The sequence below is a fragment of the Armigeres subalbatus genome, chromosome 3 (genome assembly GCF_024139115.2).
Source record: "Armigeres subalbatus isolate Guangzhou_Male chromosome 3, GZ_Asu_2, whole genome shotgun sequence".
NCBI classification, from domain to species: domain Eukaryota; kingdom Metazoa; phylum Arthropoda; class Insecta; order Diptera; family Culicidae; genus Armigeres; species Armigeres subalbatus.
The window spans coordinates 345318728-345336675 of record NC_085141.1 but is presented as its reverse complement, the minus strand read 5'-3'; the positions used below and the strand labels follow the sequence as shown (position 1 = coordinate 345336675).

Here is a 17948-nt window from a genome sequence, read left to right as displayed (position 1 = left end):
ATCGTGCAGTTGTCATCAGCATCGGCAGCGTTCAAAAGAATTTGTTTTAAAATCTTAGTAGAGCTGATTTGTCGGCAGCAAGTGAAAAATGAGAGAGAAAATTGCACTTACACAATTCTGCTGTCACCGACGACAGCCATTCAATGATTTTCCGCTTATTTGCTACAGACGTCATCTTTGTGAAAAAAATGTCTGCAGCAACTATCCGTCAACGGCCACCACAGGAAAAAAAATCTCCGTCACTAACAGCATCAACACGAAAGTATGAACATTGCGAGAAAATTTTACTTTTGTGACAATTTCCAATGCAGCAAACAAAACCTTCTTCTTTCAAAAATGATGGTCCTGAAAAGGGACCGACTAAGTGCGCCATTCACTATCAGTATGCGAGAAATTTTCGCTTTAGTATTGCTTGGTGATGTTGCTGACGACGGGCACACGCTTATTTACATCAAACTTGATCTGCAGCATCCCCCAATTATACGAGCGAACACCATTGATGTCGATTCTGGGACCGCTCTCCGAAGAATCTCGAACTAACTGGTTGCCGGGTGTAATGTCGGTACCGCGTTGGACCGCTCTCTGAGAAATCTCGAACAAAATGGCTCGCGCGCTTGGGAGAGCTGCTTTTTTGTATCTAATGAAATAAGCTCATTAGCTCCGCCCCTTTGTTATTCGTAATGAGTGCACATAAAACTTGCATCCACAAAGAATAACAAAGGGGCTGGGCCTCGGGCTCACTATATTGAATACAAGAAAGCAGTTTTCCAGCGCGCTCCAGCCCTATTGTTCGAGATTCCTTGGACGCAGCGGTTCCTGCATCGGCACCAGTGGCAGTCGTCGGAGTCTGTTGCGTCCAGCGGCTTGTGGTCCCAACATCTATATCGGTGGTGATCGTAAGCGTGTTGCTGCAGAATCATCATCGCGTGGCCTTCATCAGAAGTGTACAGCAAATGGTGATGAAGCATTGAGTGGCCATCCGCAACAATCGTCAGCGGATATGTATTGAGGCGCATAAACCGGTCCTTTTCAGGATCAACATTTTAAATGGAAGACACTGGATATGTGACGAATATTATTTACAGGAACAGAGAATTGCATTGAAAAGTGAAATTTTATTGCTAGATTGTATTAATATTTGGAAAGGCATCCTTGTGTATAATTGTCTGTTGCATCTACCTGCCGATATATTAATTAAACAATAATAATAATTAAACTTGCATTTTCATTAAGATATGAATATGAAAATATCTGATATGAAAAGTGAAATATTGTCGCAAGATTCGGACATTCGGTTGGTTGTTGTTAACAGTTTTAAATGCTCAAAAAGGTTTTAAGAAGTATAAATCAGTTCTTCTCAGAACCGCCATTTGAAACGGAAAAATTGGTTTTAACTGTATTTTCTTTAAAAAGACACACACTCAAATGGCAACGATTGCGTTGTTATCGATCCCAACAGCATCAGTGATGGCCGTCGGCAGTGGTTGCTGTAGACAATATATTTTCTGCGGTAGCGTCAATAGCCATTCAACGGTAGAAAGATAAACTCGATTGCTGATATTCATTGTAAAGACGCATAACTGAAAATAGAACAAACATTTTCTGATGAATCTGCTATATTGGATATGCTGCTTTCCCGAGCGCGAGTCACTCAGTTAATGATTGAAAGTGAAAATTTCTCGCAATGTTGTGAATTCTCAACAAGGTTTCAAGAAGCGTAAATCGGTTCTTTCTTTAAAGTGAAATAAAATTAAATGGCTATGATTGCCTCGTTAGCTATCCCAACGACATCAAAGATGGCCGTCGGCGAAGGCTGGAAAATTTATGTAGAAAGTGATTTTTTTTCTTCAGATTCGGATAATAATTTGGTTGCTGTCAGTGGTTGTGAAGGCGCGTCAAGGCACGTATATCGCATCATTTCATGATCCCCAATTTGATCGGATTAAATTGAAAGCGGGAATTATTGCGCGGGGAGCAGTTCCAACCGCATCAGAGCTGTACGTCGGCGGTGGTTGCAGCAAAAAAAAATGCCGTGCAATAGTTTGTAACCATTCAGCAGTATAAAGAGAAATTGCAAATTCAAGAATCAATTTCAAAAACGGCAAATGAAACCCTTCTCTTTCAGGGTGTCTACTCATCTGTAAAAACAAAATTCCCTGTTTTTTCAGGTTTTTTCAAGGTGTTTTACATTAATTTCCAGGCAAAAACAAACATGCCATATATAGATTTTAGCAGCAAAAGATCAATTCAAAAAAGTAAATATTGCGAAACATATTATTTTAAATAATATTTTGGTGGCTTCACAAAACAATGTTGTAAATTACTTAACAAATTTCTCCAGGAATTCCTTCGCAAGCTCACCCAGAAATTGCTTAAGCCATTCAATCAAAATTTCTTCAGGAATCACATAGGAAATACCTCCAGGTTTCCTTTAAAAATTTCTCCATAGATTCCATCGGAAAATTCTCCGGATTTAATTTGAAAATTTCTTTGCTAAAACTTTAGAAAACATCTAAACGAATTGTTTCGGAAATTCCTTTAGATATGCATTTGGCGATTCCTTTACAATTTTTTTTAAGTTCCTGTGTTTCTTCGAAAATGTCTTGTAAAAATCCCTCGGAAATACCTTTATGAAATACTTTGCAGAAAATCTCTTTGAATTTTATTTCAGCTGTTTTTTTTAAAGAAACTTAAGAAAATTTCTTAAGGAAACGTTCCGGAAATATGTTTGGAATTTCTTCAGGAAATCCTTCAGAACTTCTACGAAAACTCCTTCAGGAAATGTGTTTATGCAAAAATATGAGATTGCTGGGTCCATGACGTTAGGCATAAGGACGTTAGGCATAATACCTTCCTTATGTCGTGGGCTGTTTTTGGGGCATATTATGCTTAACATCCTTTATGCCTAACGTACTCATGCCTAACGTCCTTATACATGTTTACGTGACCAACATCTAGTTTGTGTCATAGTTTCAGTGCTTGAATTGGGTGCCCACCCGAACCAGTGGTCGTCCATGCTTGCGTTGTGAAACAGGGAGTTACTCGACCTGACACGATCACCGGACTTCCAGCCTTGGCTTGGAGGGGAGAAAGATCCGAGTTCCTGGTATTGACGAATTTCTCGCCGGTCGATGTTCTTGATAAAACTAGAAAACTTTGTTTTCTTGATAAGATGTATTCGCAAATTAAAATTTTTGAAAACACTTGGATGAGTTTTTCCGGATATTTTGCTTTTAAGAATTCTTTGGAAATACTTCGAGAATACCTTTACAAACTCCTTTGAAAAATCCATTCAGAAATCCTTCGGCTATTCTTTCAAGAATTTCTTTAGCAAAAATCCTTCACAAATCACTACACAATTTTTTTCTTGAAAATCTTAACCTGGGCTACATGCACCCCTGGGGGTATCTTCGCTGGTCTCTGGGTAGTGGGGGTACCTGAGATAAAATGCGTAATGGCGGATGTGGTATGAAAATTTTTAAAAAATACTGTTTTTAGAATTTTTTATCGAATAGGCGTAACGAACGATGATCTCTCTATCCATACTATCAAATAAAACGGAATCTTTACTTTCTGTGGAGCGTAAATGCGCGACGTAGACTAAGTATTTATGTTAGACACCCTACATTCTTATGGGCAACAGGAAAAGAAACTACCGTTGGGATGACACACTATTGCTGTTCCAGCGAAAACTTTCCTCTTTCCGATTGAATTTTCAAACTAACGCAGCTGTCACTTCATACTTTTTCTCTGCTGTTTGGCATGGCTTTCTACGATGACAACGCCAAATACTAGGTTTTTGTTTCAGTGTTTTGAAGATATGCTGGCTTGCGGTAGAACTTTGACAGCTGCGGAAGAACTTTGCGGAATCCGCAAAATGGAAAATTTTGAAAAGATCCGCAATATTAAAAGGAATGCAACGCAGCTAATGAGGAGTAGGCTTTGCCACAAACGGTTGACATTCGTTTTTTCGACGCGATTTTTTTTCTCCAGAATTCCTTAAATGTTTGCTGTATCGCGATCGCTAATGGGGAAAGTGATGTACGTTTTGTTGTCTTTAGGCTTTAAATTTTGATTCCCGTTTTACTGCTGAAGTCGTACAACACAGATTCCAAGAGGAATTAAAAAAATTTTGGAAAAAATTGAAATGAATCAATTTGGTCTTTTGATGATTTTCTTACACAAAAAAACCTTTCCCAGCCATGAAGATACTGGTAGTCGAAAGTGAAGTTTTCAAATTGCCTCGTGTTCTATTCTTTTGCAAAAACCACGCCCTTGCCACCTGCGGGGTAGAGGTCCCCTTGGCATTATGTGTCAACTATTCATATCTATTTGCGGTCATTTGAATGCATTGCAGTAGTTTCCAGATTTTTTTTTGGCAAAGTTGGAAGCGAGATTGGGCAACGAAGGCACCATCAGTACATTTCGCAGAGATGGCAGGGAGTCCATCATCGACGTCACGTTCTGCAGTCCGTGGCTGGCGAGGAACATGAACTGGAGAACTTGTGAATTGTATATATATGGCAATCATCAGGCGACCCGGAACACGAACGAACGCGATCGGCTCTGAACACAGCCATATAAGTGCGCCCGTGTCAACCCTAGCATGGACCTCACTGCTTGCAAAGACAATCCATGGATCATAAGCGACTACGTACGACGGGTGGAGATAACGGTTTGGAGTGGGACTCAATAGAATGAGTAGTTAGACATAACACACAGAAGCAGATACAGGAGCGGCGAACCCGTTCCCCAGTAGTGGGCTTGTGAGATCATCGCCACCAGTGACAGTAGAGCTACAGTAACAACAGCAGCGGCATGGGCAGAGTGAGTTAAACAAGCCCTCACAAAAGTCGAAAATAGTGAAGGAATTGGTGGAAGAGCTCCACAATTTCGTGGATGGGAGGAACAACGTCCATAAGGAGATCAAGCACATGGTTCACAAGATTCGGAAGGCCTAGTATCTGCAGCAAATGAATTCGATACAGCAACGCTAAGAGGCAATGAAGCGGAGCGTATTATCGCTTAGCGCAACGTATTAGCGCTGACTAAAGCTCCTGCTGTCTTAGATCCGCCGGAACAGGGCCATATCGGCACAGCACGTCGTAAAGAGAAACTGGCTGGAGTGGGACGTACATCAGTCTCCATGACTCCCAAAAGGGCCAAAGCCTCACTGGAAGGCGGGAGGCCAGGCGGACTCAAGCAGCAAACGCGGGAGGACGCAGTCGAAGGAACAGACGCTACGTCACAGAGAGAAGGATGGAGTACCGTAGTACTCATTTTTTAGAGGATGTGCTAGCGTAAGAACTATTCTGCCGCTAACCGCAAGTCGAGCACATCTGACTTTTTGGCAATTTTCAGTTATTACCATATTTCACTTTATTTTCACATGTACTATGCTATTCTTTACGAGAAGTTTGTTCTAGAAAAGTGGGAGAAATATGAGTTGTCCCATATGGAATAGTAATTGCAAGTCAATCACATCAAGTAAAACTATACTCCCTTTGCAATATATCAATCAAATTGTTGTTTCTGTGCAATTTCTTATTCCATTAGTTTAATACTAGTGCTTAGAATGCATATCGAAAACTTAGGCTAGGTTAGGTTTAGAATTATTATCTTGATTATTATGATAATTATTTGCCAGCAGTACTGAACCTGTTAAGCGCATGCACTGATTCTTATTATCCATCCAGATATAAAGTTGGATTTCAAATTTAGTTGCTTCAGGGCTTTGATATATTTATGCCTATGTAGTTGTTACCATTTACCCATTAAATGATGATTAGAATAAACCGCGATCAGCATTTCTCAGCTTGTCCTTTCAAATGGAACATATAAGGACTGTATCGAAAATAAGTTATCCACTTTCAAAGTGCTACTACTCTGAAGCTCACGAAGGTATTGGTTTGTTTTACCCTGCAATCGATGTATTCATATGTTAAGTTTCAAATAAGAATTTGTTTGTTTGTTGAAAATTTGTTGTTTCCGATGTATCGCAAATTGAAAGTGATATTGAAATTCGAGTTTTGGACACATGGCTCCGGAAGAAGGGCATCATGGTGGATAATTTGACCAAGTGTTTCGCTATCCACCCCAAAGGTAAAAAATCATGGTCAACAAGCGGGGGGAATACTACACGTTTGCTAACCTGTCGGAAAAGGAAGAAAATCAAAATCAAATGACCGGAATTTGAACCAGAAAGTAATCATGTTAAAAAACGAGGCAATTTTATGTCGATTTGTGACCAGGAAGAAAAATGCTCGAATAAATGTTGGAAGAGTGCAATATTCGTTCAGTATTATATTTTTTCATAAAACTTAACAAACAGAATTAACATATATTGCTAGACAAATTTTGATAAATTTTCAAAATTCATCCGATTTTATTCGAATAAAATGATGTGGATAACTTATTTTCGATACAGTCCTTATGCAGTTTCAGTAAAGCAATATGATTTTGTATTTGAAAATTAAAAGGCAATGCTTACCTATAAGATCGCGAACTAGTTTGCTCGCTCGTGAGACCTTGAATATTGACATTGAGATCTGAGAATGATGTTATCAACAAATTCTCTGCAATTTTCTCCACTTCGCTTTTTCCTTCTAAGGAGGATTTTTTTTCCAAAATATGGGTGGGACAAAAACATATAACAAATAGGAGGAAATGAACAGAAACGAAGTGTGATGTAGCGATAATTACAGAGCCGTATCGAGTTCGTCGTGATAACGACAACTGGGTGGTTGATAGAACGGGAATGGCTGCAATACAAGTTATAGGCAGATTTCAGAAGTGGTAGAGAGTTCATGTGAGGGATTCGAGATCGTCAAAATCAACAGCGTTTACGAATGCAGTTGCTATGCGCCTCCAAGGTGGACACTGGACAGTGGAGCAGTTTAGCCAGATGCTAGAGCGGTTAACCGACAACTTGATCGGACGAAGGCCAGTAATTATGGGAGGTGATTTCAATGCCTGGGCTGTGGAGTGGGGCAGCAGAGTTATCAATACTAGAGGGTGTATTCTCCAGGATGCTCTGGCGAAGCTAGATGTACGACTGTGCAACGAAGGCTCCGTAAGCACATTTCGGAGAGACGGAGACTCCCTAGCCTATTATCGAAGTCACGTTCTGCAGTCCTTCGTTGATGACGAAATGCCTTCGACACGGACCTCTCTGTTGAGGCACTTCGACCGGACAACAGTTTCGAGCACGTTGATGCGGACGAACTGATAAGAAGGAAGGTAACAGCTTGTGATGCCGTAATGCCGCGAAAACTAGAGCCTAGGAGCAATTGGCGTCCAGCCTACTGGTGGAACGAGAGGCTTAGTGCGCTATGCGATGCTTGTCTCCGATCCAGAAGGCGGGCACAGAGAGCGAGGACGGAACCAGAGAGAGAGGAGCGCAAGGCGGCGTTCCGGAAGCTAGAACTGCATTGAAACGGGCATCCCTGGGGTGACGCGTACCGCGTTTCAATGGCGAAGATCAAAGGCCCATTAACGCCTGCTCAAATGCGCCCAGTTATGCTGAAGGAAATCGTGGAGAGTCTCTTCCCGAAACACGAACCGACTACGTGGCCACCGATACCGTGTGGCGAAGAATATATCTGCCTCATCCTAAAGAACTACTTCGAGAGCAGAGTCATGGTGTACGACACGAACGAAGGGCAAAAGTCGATGCGTATTGCAGCGGGTGTTCATCAGGGCTCCATACTAGGCCCAACCCTCTGGAACGGGATGCATGATGGAGTGCTGACACTGCGGTTACCCAGAAAAGTGAAAATCGTGGGTTTTGCTAACGATGTGTCATAAACAGTGATGGGCGAGACACTTGAAGAAGTGGAGGCGTCTGTGACAGAGGCGATAGCCAAGATCGAGAGCTGGATGAGTGGAGTTAAGCTACAGATAGCGCACCACAAAACGGAGGTGCTATTAGTCAGCAACTGCAAGGCGATCCAGCGGATTGAAATTGAAGACAGAGGCTAAATTTCAACACGCCTGTGAAAAGTCGGCGAAAGCAATGATCGCAATAGCAAGGATCATGTCAAACGTTGGCGATCCAAGAAGCAGCTCAAGACGTCAGCTGGTTAGTGTCTCGTCATCGATACTGCGGTATGGAGCTCCTACCTAGGGCAATGCATTGCAAACCAAGCAGAGCCGGAAAAAGCGGAAAAGTTTGTTCCGGCTGTTGGCCATACGAGTTGCAAGTGCGTATAGAACGATATATGTAGTCAGAGGCAGTATGCGTTATCGCCCGGATGGTGCCCATTTGCATCATCCTGGCGGAAGATATCGAGTGTTACCAGTAAAGAGACACCGGAAACATGAGCAAGGTGGCGAAAATTCGTTCGATGACGATGTGGCAGCAGGAGTGGGAAAGTACGGAGAAAGGAAAGGTGGCTCATTCCAAATCTGTCGACGTGGATGAACAGAAAGCATAGCGAAGTAAACTTCTATCTGACGCAGTATCGGTCGGGCCACGAATGCTTTCGGAAGTATTTACATCTGTTCGGACACACCAATTCCCCGCTATGTCCAACATGTGAGAATGTTGAAGAGACGCCGGTGAAATGCCTGTCCCAAGAGCGGATATTATCGCGGAGCGAATGTGTCACGAGGAAGACACGTGAAATTCATAAGCAGAGTCGTGACGCAAATACTGTCGGAGCTGCAGCGTAGATGGAGGCGAGATCAGCGAATGAGTTCCAGTTCTGGGGAGAATTCAGCGCAGTGAGCAGTGTTTGGCTCCGGGTCGTCGGAGCGCCGGTGAACCGGAAGTCTTCTGTCAACCGGAATCGTCGGACCGACCTCGGCACTCGAACAGCTAACCTGCTGAAGAAAGAAGAAGATAGCCCTTCGGGTATGTGGGGCACCCGAAGACGAGGTCAGCACAATGCGTGAAAGCGTCCCCTGCGATAGCCGCCAGTAGCCGGGGCATCACCAGTGCAGAAGTGTGCTTCATCGGAACTGGTGGACCACCCTCGACGCCGGGGGGAGTCAGGAGGATTTGAGTCAGGAAGTTTGGTGCATAACCGTCGAGTGATCGAGACTACACGTTGCAGTGCAGCAGTGCAGCAGTGAATCAGCCAGCCAGTTGGCGAACTAGCATAAGCTAGGGGCCGGAATTTAAGAAGTGCATGAGAACAGACCACACCAAACCATAGCCTGAATGTTGAATTTGAAACTTCTTAATTGTCAAAAAGCTGCTAAATTTTGTTTTAAAATGCCTGAAATTTGAGCACCGCTCTAGCCTTCTCTCGTCAACCCAGTGCAGTGGAGCCGCATGGTAGTTTGAGAGCCTAAAAACTTGCATCCGTGAAACCGGAATATGTATCGCAACTCTTCGACAGCAGCTTGTAATTTGTATGTTTTCTTTCGTCATGTGCAAGTTGGATGGCAGGAGTATCAAAACTAACAACTCGAAGCTGCAGCCCAAAGGGGTTGTACGCAAAGGTAACGTAGGTCTACGCAGCTGTGTGTAATAAATTTCTTACTAGCAGAGCTATCGCTGCCATCATCGTTGAGGTTGAATGATCTGCAGGAACCATACTTATATGAACGATATCAAAATCATTTATTCAAGATGTGTACCCTAGAAAATAAAGCTTTTGCTCCCAGAATCTACTGTACAAATTTCAGTCAGATCCGTCAATTACAATCCTTTTATTGTGGTAATTTTAATTCAAAATAACTGGCGAAGCCCTTGGTTGGCTCGCAAGGTGGCCCTTCGAGTCCGGCCTTCCTCTTAATTTAAATTGCAACACCTTGCTATTGGCGGGGAGTAATGTTTTTCTACGTTTTTTCATGCAGCAGGCTCGTTGTAATAATGTAAAGATTATAAATGTCACTAATGAGCGGGATTGAATGAGTTATTTTTATTAATTATATCAAGTTCAACATCAATTAGGAATGGATTTGAATAAAAATTACCACATTTAATTATCAAAACTAGACACTTTAAAATAAACTTAGTGATGTTAAGGATAAAATTTGGTAAAGAAAAAAAACACTAATAACATAGACAAAAATTGTGATGACAGGGTTCCGGTTGGGGCGTATGATGCTTCCGGCTTCTCCGTGAGGACCAGAATATGCGTTGTATGGCTCCTTATCCTAGGGTGGTGGAAGTCTGGCCAATCTGCATCTTCGAGTGACCCGCAGTAATGGTATCTTTGTGCGCTGTTCCCCGGTGGTGCGTTAACTTGCTGCTGAAGAATTGACATCTAGCTTGGGAATGCCATGCTTTGACCTTCCTCGCCAATATGAGCTTCCAAACGGAAAATCCTTGTGGATTGTTCGTCCTTTCTTTTGGATGAGGGATGATGTAAGCCAGCAGTACTCAACTGGGGTACCTTCGGTCGCCCGAGGGGGTACCTCGAAGAAAAAGGCTCGTAAATCTAGTTTCAAAAGGATCCAAAGCCTCCAGTCAAGGGGCTGGAAATCCTACTTTCAAAAGGCATTTTAAGAAGCTCGGATTCCTCCTTTCAAGAGACTCGGAAGTCTTCTTTCAGAAAGATCGGAAGCCTCCTTTCAAGAGGCTCAGAAGCCTCTTTTCCAGAGGCTGGGAAGCTTCCTTTCCAGAGGTTCGGAAGCCTCCTTTCCAGAGGTTTGGAAGCTTCCTTTCAAAAGGTTCGGAAGTCTCCTTTCAAGACGCTCGGAAGCCTCCTTTCAAGAAGATAGTAAACTTCCTTTCCAGAGACTGGAAAGCCTCCTTCCAAGCGGCTAGAAATCCTCTTTCCAAGGGGCTAGAAATCCTCCTTTCAAGTGGCTAGGAAGTCACCTTTCGAGAGGCTAGGAAGCCTCGTTTTGAGATGCTAGTAAGCCTCCTTAAGGAGGGCTTTCAAGCCTTTTAGAAGAAGGCTTCTGAGACTCGTTAAACGAGGCTTGCTAGCTTCTCGAAAGGAGGCTTTCTAGCCTCTCAAAGGCTTTCAAGCCTTTTAGAAGAAGGCTTCTGAGACTCGTTAAACGAGGCTTGCTAGCCTCTCGAAAGGAGCGGCTAGGAAATTTCGAAGTAAGCCTCCTTTCGAGAGGCTAGCAAGCCTCGTTTAACGAGTCTCAGAAGCCTTCTTCTAAAAGGCTTGAAAGCCCTTTGTACGAGGCTTAGAGGTTTCCTTTCAAAAGACTCGGAAGCCTCCTTTACGAGCCACTTGTAAAGCTTCCTTTTAAGCTTCCTTTTAAGAAGTTCAAAAGCATCCCATTTAGAGGCCCAGAAGCCTTCTTTCAAGAAAATCAGACGCCTCCTTCCAAACGGCTCAAAGGCCTCTTGCCAACCTCCTTTCGGAAGCCTCCTTTCAAGAGGCTCGGACGCCTCCTTTCAAGAGGCTCGGAAGCCTCCTTTCAAGAGGCTCATAAGCCTCCTTTCAAGAGGCTCGGAAGCCTCCTTTCAAGAGGCTCGGAAGCCTCCTTTCAAGAGGCTCATAAGCCTCCTTTCAAGAGGCTAGGAAGCATCCTTTCAAGGAGCTAGGAAGCTTCCTTTCGAGTGGCAAGTAAGCCTCCTTTCTGAAGGTTAGCAAGCCTCCTTTCAAGAGGCTGGGAAGCCTCCTTTCAAGAGGCTGGGAAGCCTCCTTTCAAGAGGCTCGGAAGCCTCCTTTCAAGAGGCTTGAAAGCCTCCTTTCAAGAAGCTGGAAGCCTCCTTTCAAGAGGCTCGGAAGCCTCCTTTCAAAAGGCTCGGAAGCCTCCTTTCAAGAGGCTCGGAAGCCTCCTTTCAAGAGGCTCGGAAGCCTCCTTTCAAGAGGCTCGGAAGCCTCCTTTCAAGAGGCTCAGAAGCCTCCTTTCAAGAGGCTCAGAAGCCTCCTTTCAAGAGGCTCAGAAGCCTCCTTTCAAGAAGCTCGGAAGCCTCCTTTCAAGAGGCCTGGAAGCCTCCTTTCAAGAGGCTCAGGAAGCCTCCTTTCAAGAGGCTCAGAGCCTCCTTTCAAGAGGCTCAGGAAGCCTCCTTTCAAGAGGCTCAGGAAGCCTCCTTTCAAGAGGCTCAGAAGCCTCCTTTCAAGAGGCTCAGAGCCTCCTTTCAAGAGGCTCAGGCCTCCTTTCAAGAGGCTCAGAAGCCTCCTTTCAAGAGGCTCAGAAGCCTCCTTTCAAGAGGCTCAGAAGCCTCCTTTCAAGAGGCTCAGAAGCCTCCTTTCAAGAGCTCAGGCCTCCTTTCAAGAGGCTCAGAAGCCTCCTTTCAAGAGGCTCAGAGCCTCCTTTCAAGAGGCTCAGAAGCCTCCTTTCGAGAGGCTCAGGAAGCCTCCTTTCAAGAGGCTCAGAAGCCTCCTTTCAAGAGGCTCAGAGCCTCCTTTCAAGAGGCTCAGAAGCCTCCTTTCAAGAGGCTCAGGAAGCCTCCTTTCAAGAGGCTCAGGCACCCTTTCAAGAGGCTCAGGAAGCCTCCTTTCAAGAGGCTCAGAAGCCTCCTTTCAAGAGGCTCAGGAAGCCTCCTTTCAAGAGGCTCAGAAGCCTCCTTTCAAGAGGCTCAGAAGCCTCCTTTCAAGAGCTCAGAAGCCTCCTTTCAAGAGCTCAGAAGCCTCCTTTCAAGAGGCTCAAGCACCCTTTCAAGAGGCTCAGAGCCTCCTTTCAAGAGGCTCAAGCCTCCTTTCAAGAGGCTCAGGAAGCCTCCTTTCAGAGGCTCAGAAGCCTCCTTTCAAGAGGCTCAGAGCCTCCTTTCAAGAGGCTCAGAAGCCTCCTTTCAAGATGCTCAGAAGCCTCCTTTCAAGAGGCTCGGAAGCCTCCTTTCAAGAGGCTCGGAAGCCTCCTTTCAAGAGGCCTGGAAGCCTCCTTTCAAGAGGCTCGGAAGCTTCCTTTCAAGAGGCTCGGGAGCCTCCTTTCAAGAGGCTCGGAAGCCTCCTTTAAAGAGGCTCGGAAGCCTCCTTTCAAGAGGCTCAGAAGCCTCCTTTCTGAGGCTCGGAAGCCTCGTTTCAAGTGGCTCGGAAGCCTCCTTCCAAGAGGCTCGGAAGCCTCCTTTCAAGAGGCTCGGAAGCCTCCTTTTAAGAGGCTCGGAAGCCTCCTTTCAAGGGGCTCGGAAGCCTCCTTTCAAGGGGCTCGGAGGCCTCCTTTCAAGAGGCTCGGAGGCCTCCTTTCAAGAGGCTCGGAAGCCTCCTTTCAAGCGGCTCGGAAGTCTCCTTTCAAGAGGCTCGGAAGCCTCGTTTAACGAGTCTCAGAAGCCTTCTTCTTATTATTAGCTTGAAAGTTGCCTTACAAAAGGCTCGGAAGCGTCCTTTACAAGAGGCTCCGAAGCTTCTATTTAAGAAGCTCGAAAGACTCTTTTCAGAGACCCAGAAGCCTCCTTTCAAGAGGATCAGACGCCTCCTTCCAAACGGCTCAAAGACCTCCCTTCAAAATGCTTTGAGACCTCCTCCCAAGAGGCTCAAAGGCCTAGAAAACCTTCTCTCAAGGTGTTCGGAAGCCTTCTTTCAAGAGGCTCGAGAGTCTCCTTTCAAGACTCTCGCAAGCCCCCTTTGGAAAGGTTTAGGAGCCTCCTTTCAAGAGGCTCAGAATCCTTTTTTCAAGAAACTTAGGAGCCTCCTTTCAAGTTGTTTTAAAGCTCCTTGCAAAAGGCTCAAAAACTTCCTTTCGAGATGCTTGGGAGCCTCCTTAAAAGAGGCTCGGAAAGGAGGCAGAAAGCATTTAAAAATCTTCGAAATCTTGTAAAAAGCTTAATGTATTTGAATTTGAATTGAATTTTAATGTATTTGAATTTGTATTTGAATTTGAATTAGACTTTGACTTTGAGGTATAAATCAGAAGCAGAAAATGGCTGCCGACGTAGCCGCGTCATTTGCCAATACATCCCGTATACTGTCTGGAATCCCGTAGAGGTTTCGGGGACATTCGTTTTTGGAGCATTGGCAAATAATGTGTTCTACACTGTTCAATACTCCGCAAAGATCACAGTAGGACCGGAAGGGCCTCCACCAAAGATGTCCGAAGCCTGCTTTTTCGGAGCAGCAATATCGTTTCACGAGCCGGTGGAGCCCTTGATTTTTCGCAAAATTAGTGAGAGGCTTGTGTTCTAAATGCAAGCCCAATCCTGGCCGACGACGCTCTTTGTCCATTTTTTAACGTCGGCCGGCGGGAGGGAACAGGAGTAAGGTAACCCTTGGTGCCCCACACTGGGTAGGGCATCACACCAGCGGAGTCCGGAAGAAATCACACCAGCGGAGTCCGTGAAAACCACGATGGATTTGTTTGCCAGCAGAGTGACCGCGACAAAAACTGCGGCGGCTTCGGCGGAAAAGATGTTGCACTGGAAGGTTTTGGCCGGATACTCCGAAGCCGACCCATCAACTGAATTCGGAACCGTCAGTGTATCGAATTTCATGGTTCGGGAAGCGTGTGCTGGTTAATTCGATGACCGACCTTCCTAGTTTCTCGGTGTCGTCTCCTCTTCGGAACCGTATGGCTATGGTTTTGTTTATCTTGGCTGGCGGCATCAGCCAGCTTTTGGCTCCGTGCCAGTGAACTCGCGCCACTGGGAGAGGCCGGTGTGCAGGGCACGCTTCTTAGGATACGGTCAGCCTCGTCGAGGAGGAAAGTATGCATTTTTCAATAAGTTTAGTCAATTTTTCCTACATAAACTTCAGGCTTTTTGAGCGCCCACTTAGACTAGACGGATCTGGCTGAAACTTTTACAGTAGCTTTTGGGAGCAAACAACTCTATATTTAGGAGGTATTATATTATTATACGTCTCGAAACAAATATTTTAATTTTTTTTACATAAGTGAGGTCCACCTTACTGTTGACGTTAAATTTGTTTAAAGTAATTGTACATTTTCTTCTCAAATACATTCTTGAGCATAGACTTCTCTTTTTTAATTCTAGAGATTCGCTGACTGCAGTTTTTGTAAGAATTTTTCTTTTCAGACAGCATTTTGCTATTCTCCCCTGGAGACAAGATACATAACGTTCTAAGTAAAAATTTAAAATGTGCTCTCCACCTACCTTTTTCCCTTGAACGCCAGCAGATACTTTTTGTTTGCTGGGAAGTTGTTACTAGCGACGAAACCGGTGTTGCCGCCACGCAGCGGAAACTGCTTGTGGAACAGCGGAATGCTCACGTCGAAGTTTGGCCGCAGTGACTGCACGCTCATGCTGGCCTTCGCCAGGATTGCCTGCCCCGTGTCGAATCCGAGCCCGTTCTCGTTGTAGTCTGGCCATGTGCCGGAGTAAAGGTTGAATATGATATGGTTACGGCCACCATTCCAGTGTGGCAGCCGTTGCAGCCGAGATGGAACATTGCGTACGTAGTCTTCGCTTAGCGAGTCTCGATCCAGCGTATCGATGCCCAGCACGAACAGACATGCCTTTTTCCGGGTCGGCGGTGTAATACCGGCTCTCCTGGATGGCTGAGATGATTTTCTGATAGTTTGGACTGATGGGAGGAGGAGCACCAAGGGAATTGAGCGGTTCCGGTGGATAAACGTAGACCAGGAAGTTCTGGTCAGTACATTTGGTGAAGTCGAAACATGTTTCCATGCGACAAGTGCGGATGGGAGTTGGAAGTGAGTCACCGATGTATTTAGATTCATAGGAAGGATGAGCGTACAGCTCATCGTCTGGAATGGAATGTGAGTTTTGGACGGGCGCTTCTGGAGAGTCGGGGAATTGATAGTACAGCTGTTGATATGGTGGGAGCTTAGATGGGTTCTTGCGAACGCTTATGGCAAACAGTTTCTGGAGCCATTTGAGCCGATATCCACCAAAGTAGCAATATGCGAGAAATGCACAGCAAATTATCACGAGTATGTAGCGCTTTTTCGCTTGCATTTTGGATAAAGGGATTGGCGGGAGCTTTTCTGAGTGTGGGTGCTTAAATATTTACGGGCACAGCTGCAGCTCCGGAGATTAATTGTTATACATTGAATTATTTAATTCTGAGTATCGTTGCACCGGGACAGGCAATTCGAGCATTTTCCGGAGATTCCAATGCGTAATTACAGGCCAACAAATGCGAATCGTGTTGCAGCAGGCTTTTTATACATTTCACTAGTTTCACCGACACTTTCGCAGATATTTCTCGATAAATAATGAAACACAAACATTTATTCCTATTTCATAATTAAGCAACTTCACCAACAGCTATGTGCACAGATATCACGTAGAGATTATCCGCCTTTCGGTATACGTATTGACACTAGATAACATGTTTCCCGGTTATTGCTGCCTGACGACAAAAACTGCACCAATTTCAAACAATTCTACTTTACACATGAATAATTCAGCTCATCCCCGAAAAAAAAAACGCCGCGCACTGACCGTAGTATTTTTGTTTAGTATACAACACACCAGTATCGATTTTTAATCATCCCCTCATTCTACGGTCATTCAAACTCCTTCTACTGACTGCTGCGGCTGTCGCCTTTATGGGAGGTATTACTTATTTTTGGCTTTGTTTACATTCCGCTCGCCCGGAATCCGCTACTGCAGGTAAACATCTCAGCAATCAAATGTGTTGGAATAACATTCATCCATGATTTCCGCTCGCAGTTGCAAGCCATCACCACTCCACGACAGACAGTGCTGCAGAAAACACGTCCGCTCTGACCAGCTGTAGAATCACTGCACTACGCATCACGTCATATTTTGACTTATATTTATTTACTCTCAACATTTTGCACTGGAACTGGGGATCCACCACTTCTTTTTCATAATTTGGAGTGGCGTTTTTGCTTTTTTCACTGGGATTTACAATCCCCGGGGCATAATCATTTCACTGGACGTGGAATTGAACTTTACCGAAATCTTCCAGGGCCTAGCCCAGCACCTAATCACTGAGCTTCTACAAGTTTTCTCATTCCAACACACCACAATTTCCGGAACGATCTTTACACGTCACTGGAGGATAGAGACGCACTTCCACTGCTTTTGATTCACTATCAACCTCTTCATCATTGCTAGTCTAATTTCTTCCGCCGGAAAACCATCCATCACAATTAATCCCGCAGAAATACAGATTTGTACTCCTTCGATACACTTCCCTTCTCATTTATAAAAGAAAACATAACACTACACCAGTAGAAGAAGGAAAAAACACCGTCTGTGTCACGAATTTCTTCGCGCATACACTACTACTGGCCACAAGATGCGACAGAAAAGACGTACCGAACAAGACTGATTCAATATTTCACCGCACCATCCGCCAAGACTGTTCCCAACTTGTCAAAGTGCGACGTGCGTGTGGGAAGCGCGCCCTGTAACCGCCCGCGCTTCCCCAATCCTGCCCAACAAACCGGCGAATGTTTACACAAAAGTGTCATCCCTCGCTTCTTCGCGAGCCGTGCGTGCGATGAAATTTCTCTCGCTGCAATGTTATTTCGCCAGCACTGGTCTGGTGCTGCATATGGCTGGGTTTGTTTTCGTGCCATCTCTTACCGGTGGGCAGTGCGAATGAGCAAAAGGGAAGACCGAAAGCGTAGAAACGTCAAAACGATGCGAGAAACGGAGGTGCCAACCTTGCGGCACGGAATCATACACTTCGGGACAGCGAACGCTTGCCAGCACTCGTATGGAAGTTGTTGTTTTGATTGATTCGTTCGATTGATTGATTTGTTGGAGAATGTTGAAATATAATGTGACTAACTTTCTTCCAGATCCAATAAAGACAGGAAGGCATCAAATAAGCTGTCACATCATCATGAATGAGGCGTACCTGCGCCATATTAGTATTGGAGATTATCAAGTCGACTAGCGGAAGTTGAGGAACACGCCATCCACACTTTGGAGAAGGAAACTTTAAAAAGCTGCATTTTGGAGAACGTCACACCTTATTTTTATATGTTATAGTTTATCAATAAAAAGATACGTCTTAACTTAAGTTTCTTTTAATATATTTTAAAATGTATGATCCAATAAAACTTGTATGCAAGTTAGCTTGAAAATGGTTTGAACTATCAATGTTCAACGATAAATACAGTTTTCATGAGCAAGCTGATTTGTCCATGAAAAGATGCGTGGTGACTAGGCTCATCACTGAGAAAACTCTTCG

At 44.6% G+C, this 17948-nt stretch overlaps 1 protein-coding gene across 12 annotated transcripts in view; it reads right to left on the bottom strand.

Moving 5' to 3' along the window:
* Window positions 1-17080, bottom strand: part of LOC134222531 (exostosin-1-like) — a 125779-nt gene extending 108699 nt beyond the window's left edge. For 2 of the 12 annotated variants that reach the window (XM_062701685.1, XM_062701686.1), the window contains exon 1: window positions 14906-17058. In XM_062701685.1, the coding sequence (XP_062557669.1) occupies window positions 14906-15516 (611 nt within the window). In that variant the 5' untranslated portion in view covers window positions 15517-17058. The other 10 variants (XM_062701696.1, XM_062701695.1, XM_062701687.1 and 7 more) reach the window with 10 other exon arrangements.
* Between the last annotated feature and the right edge of the window lie 868 nt (window positions 17081-17948).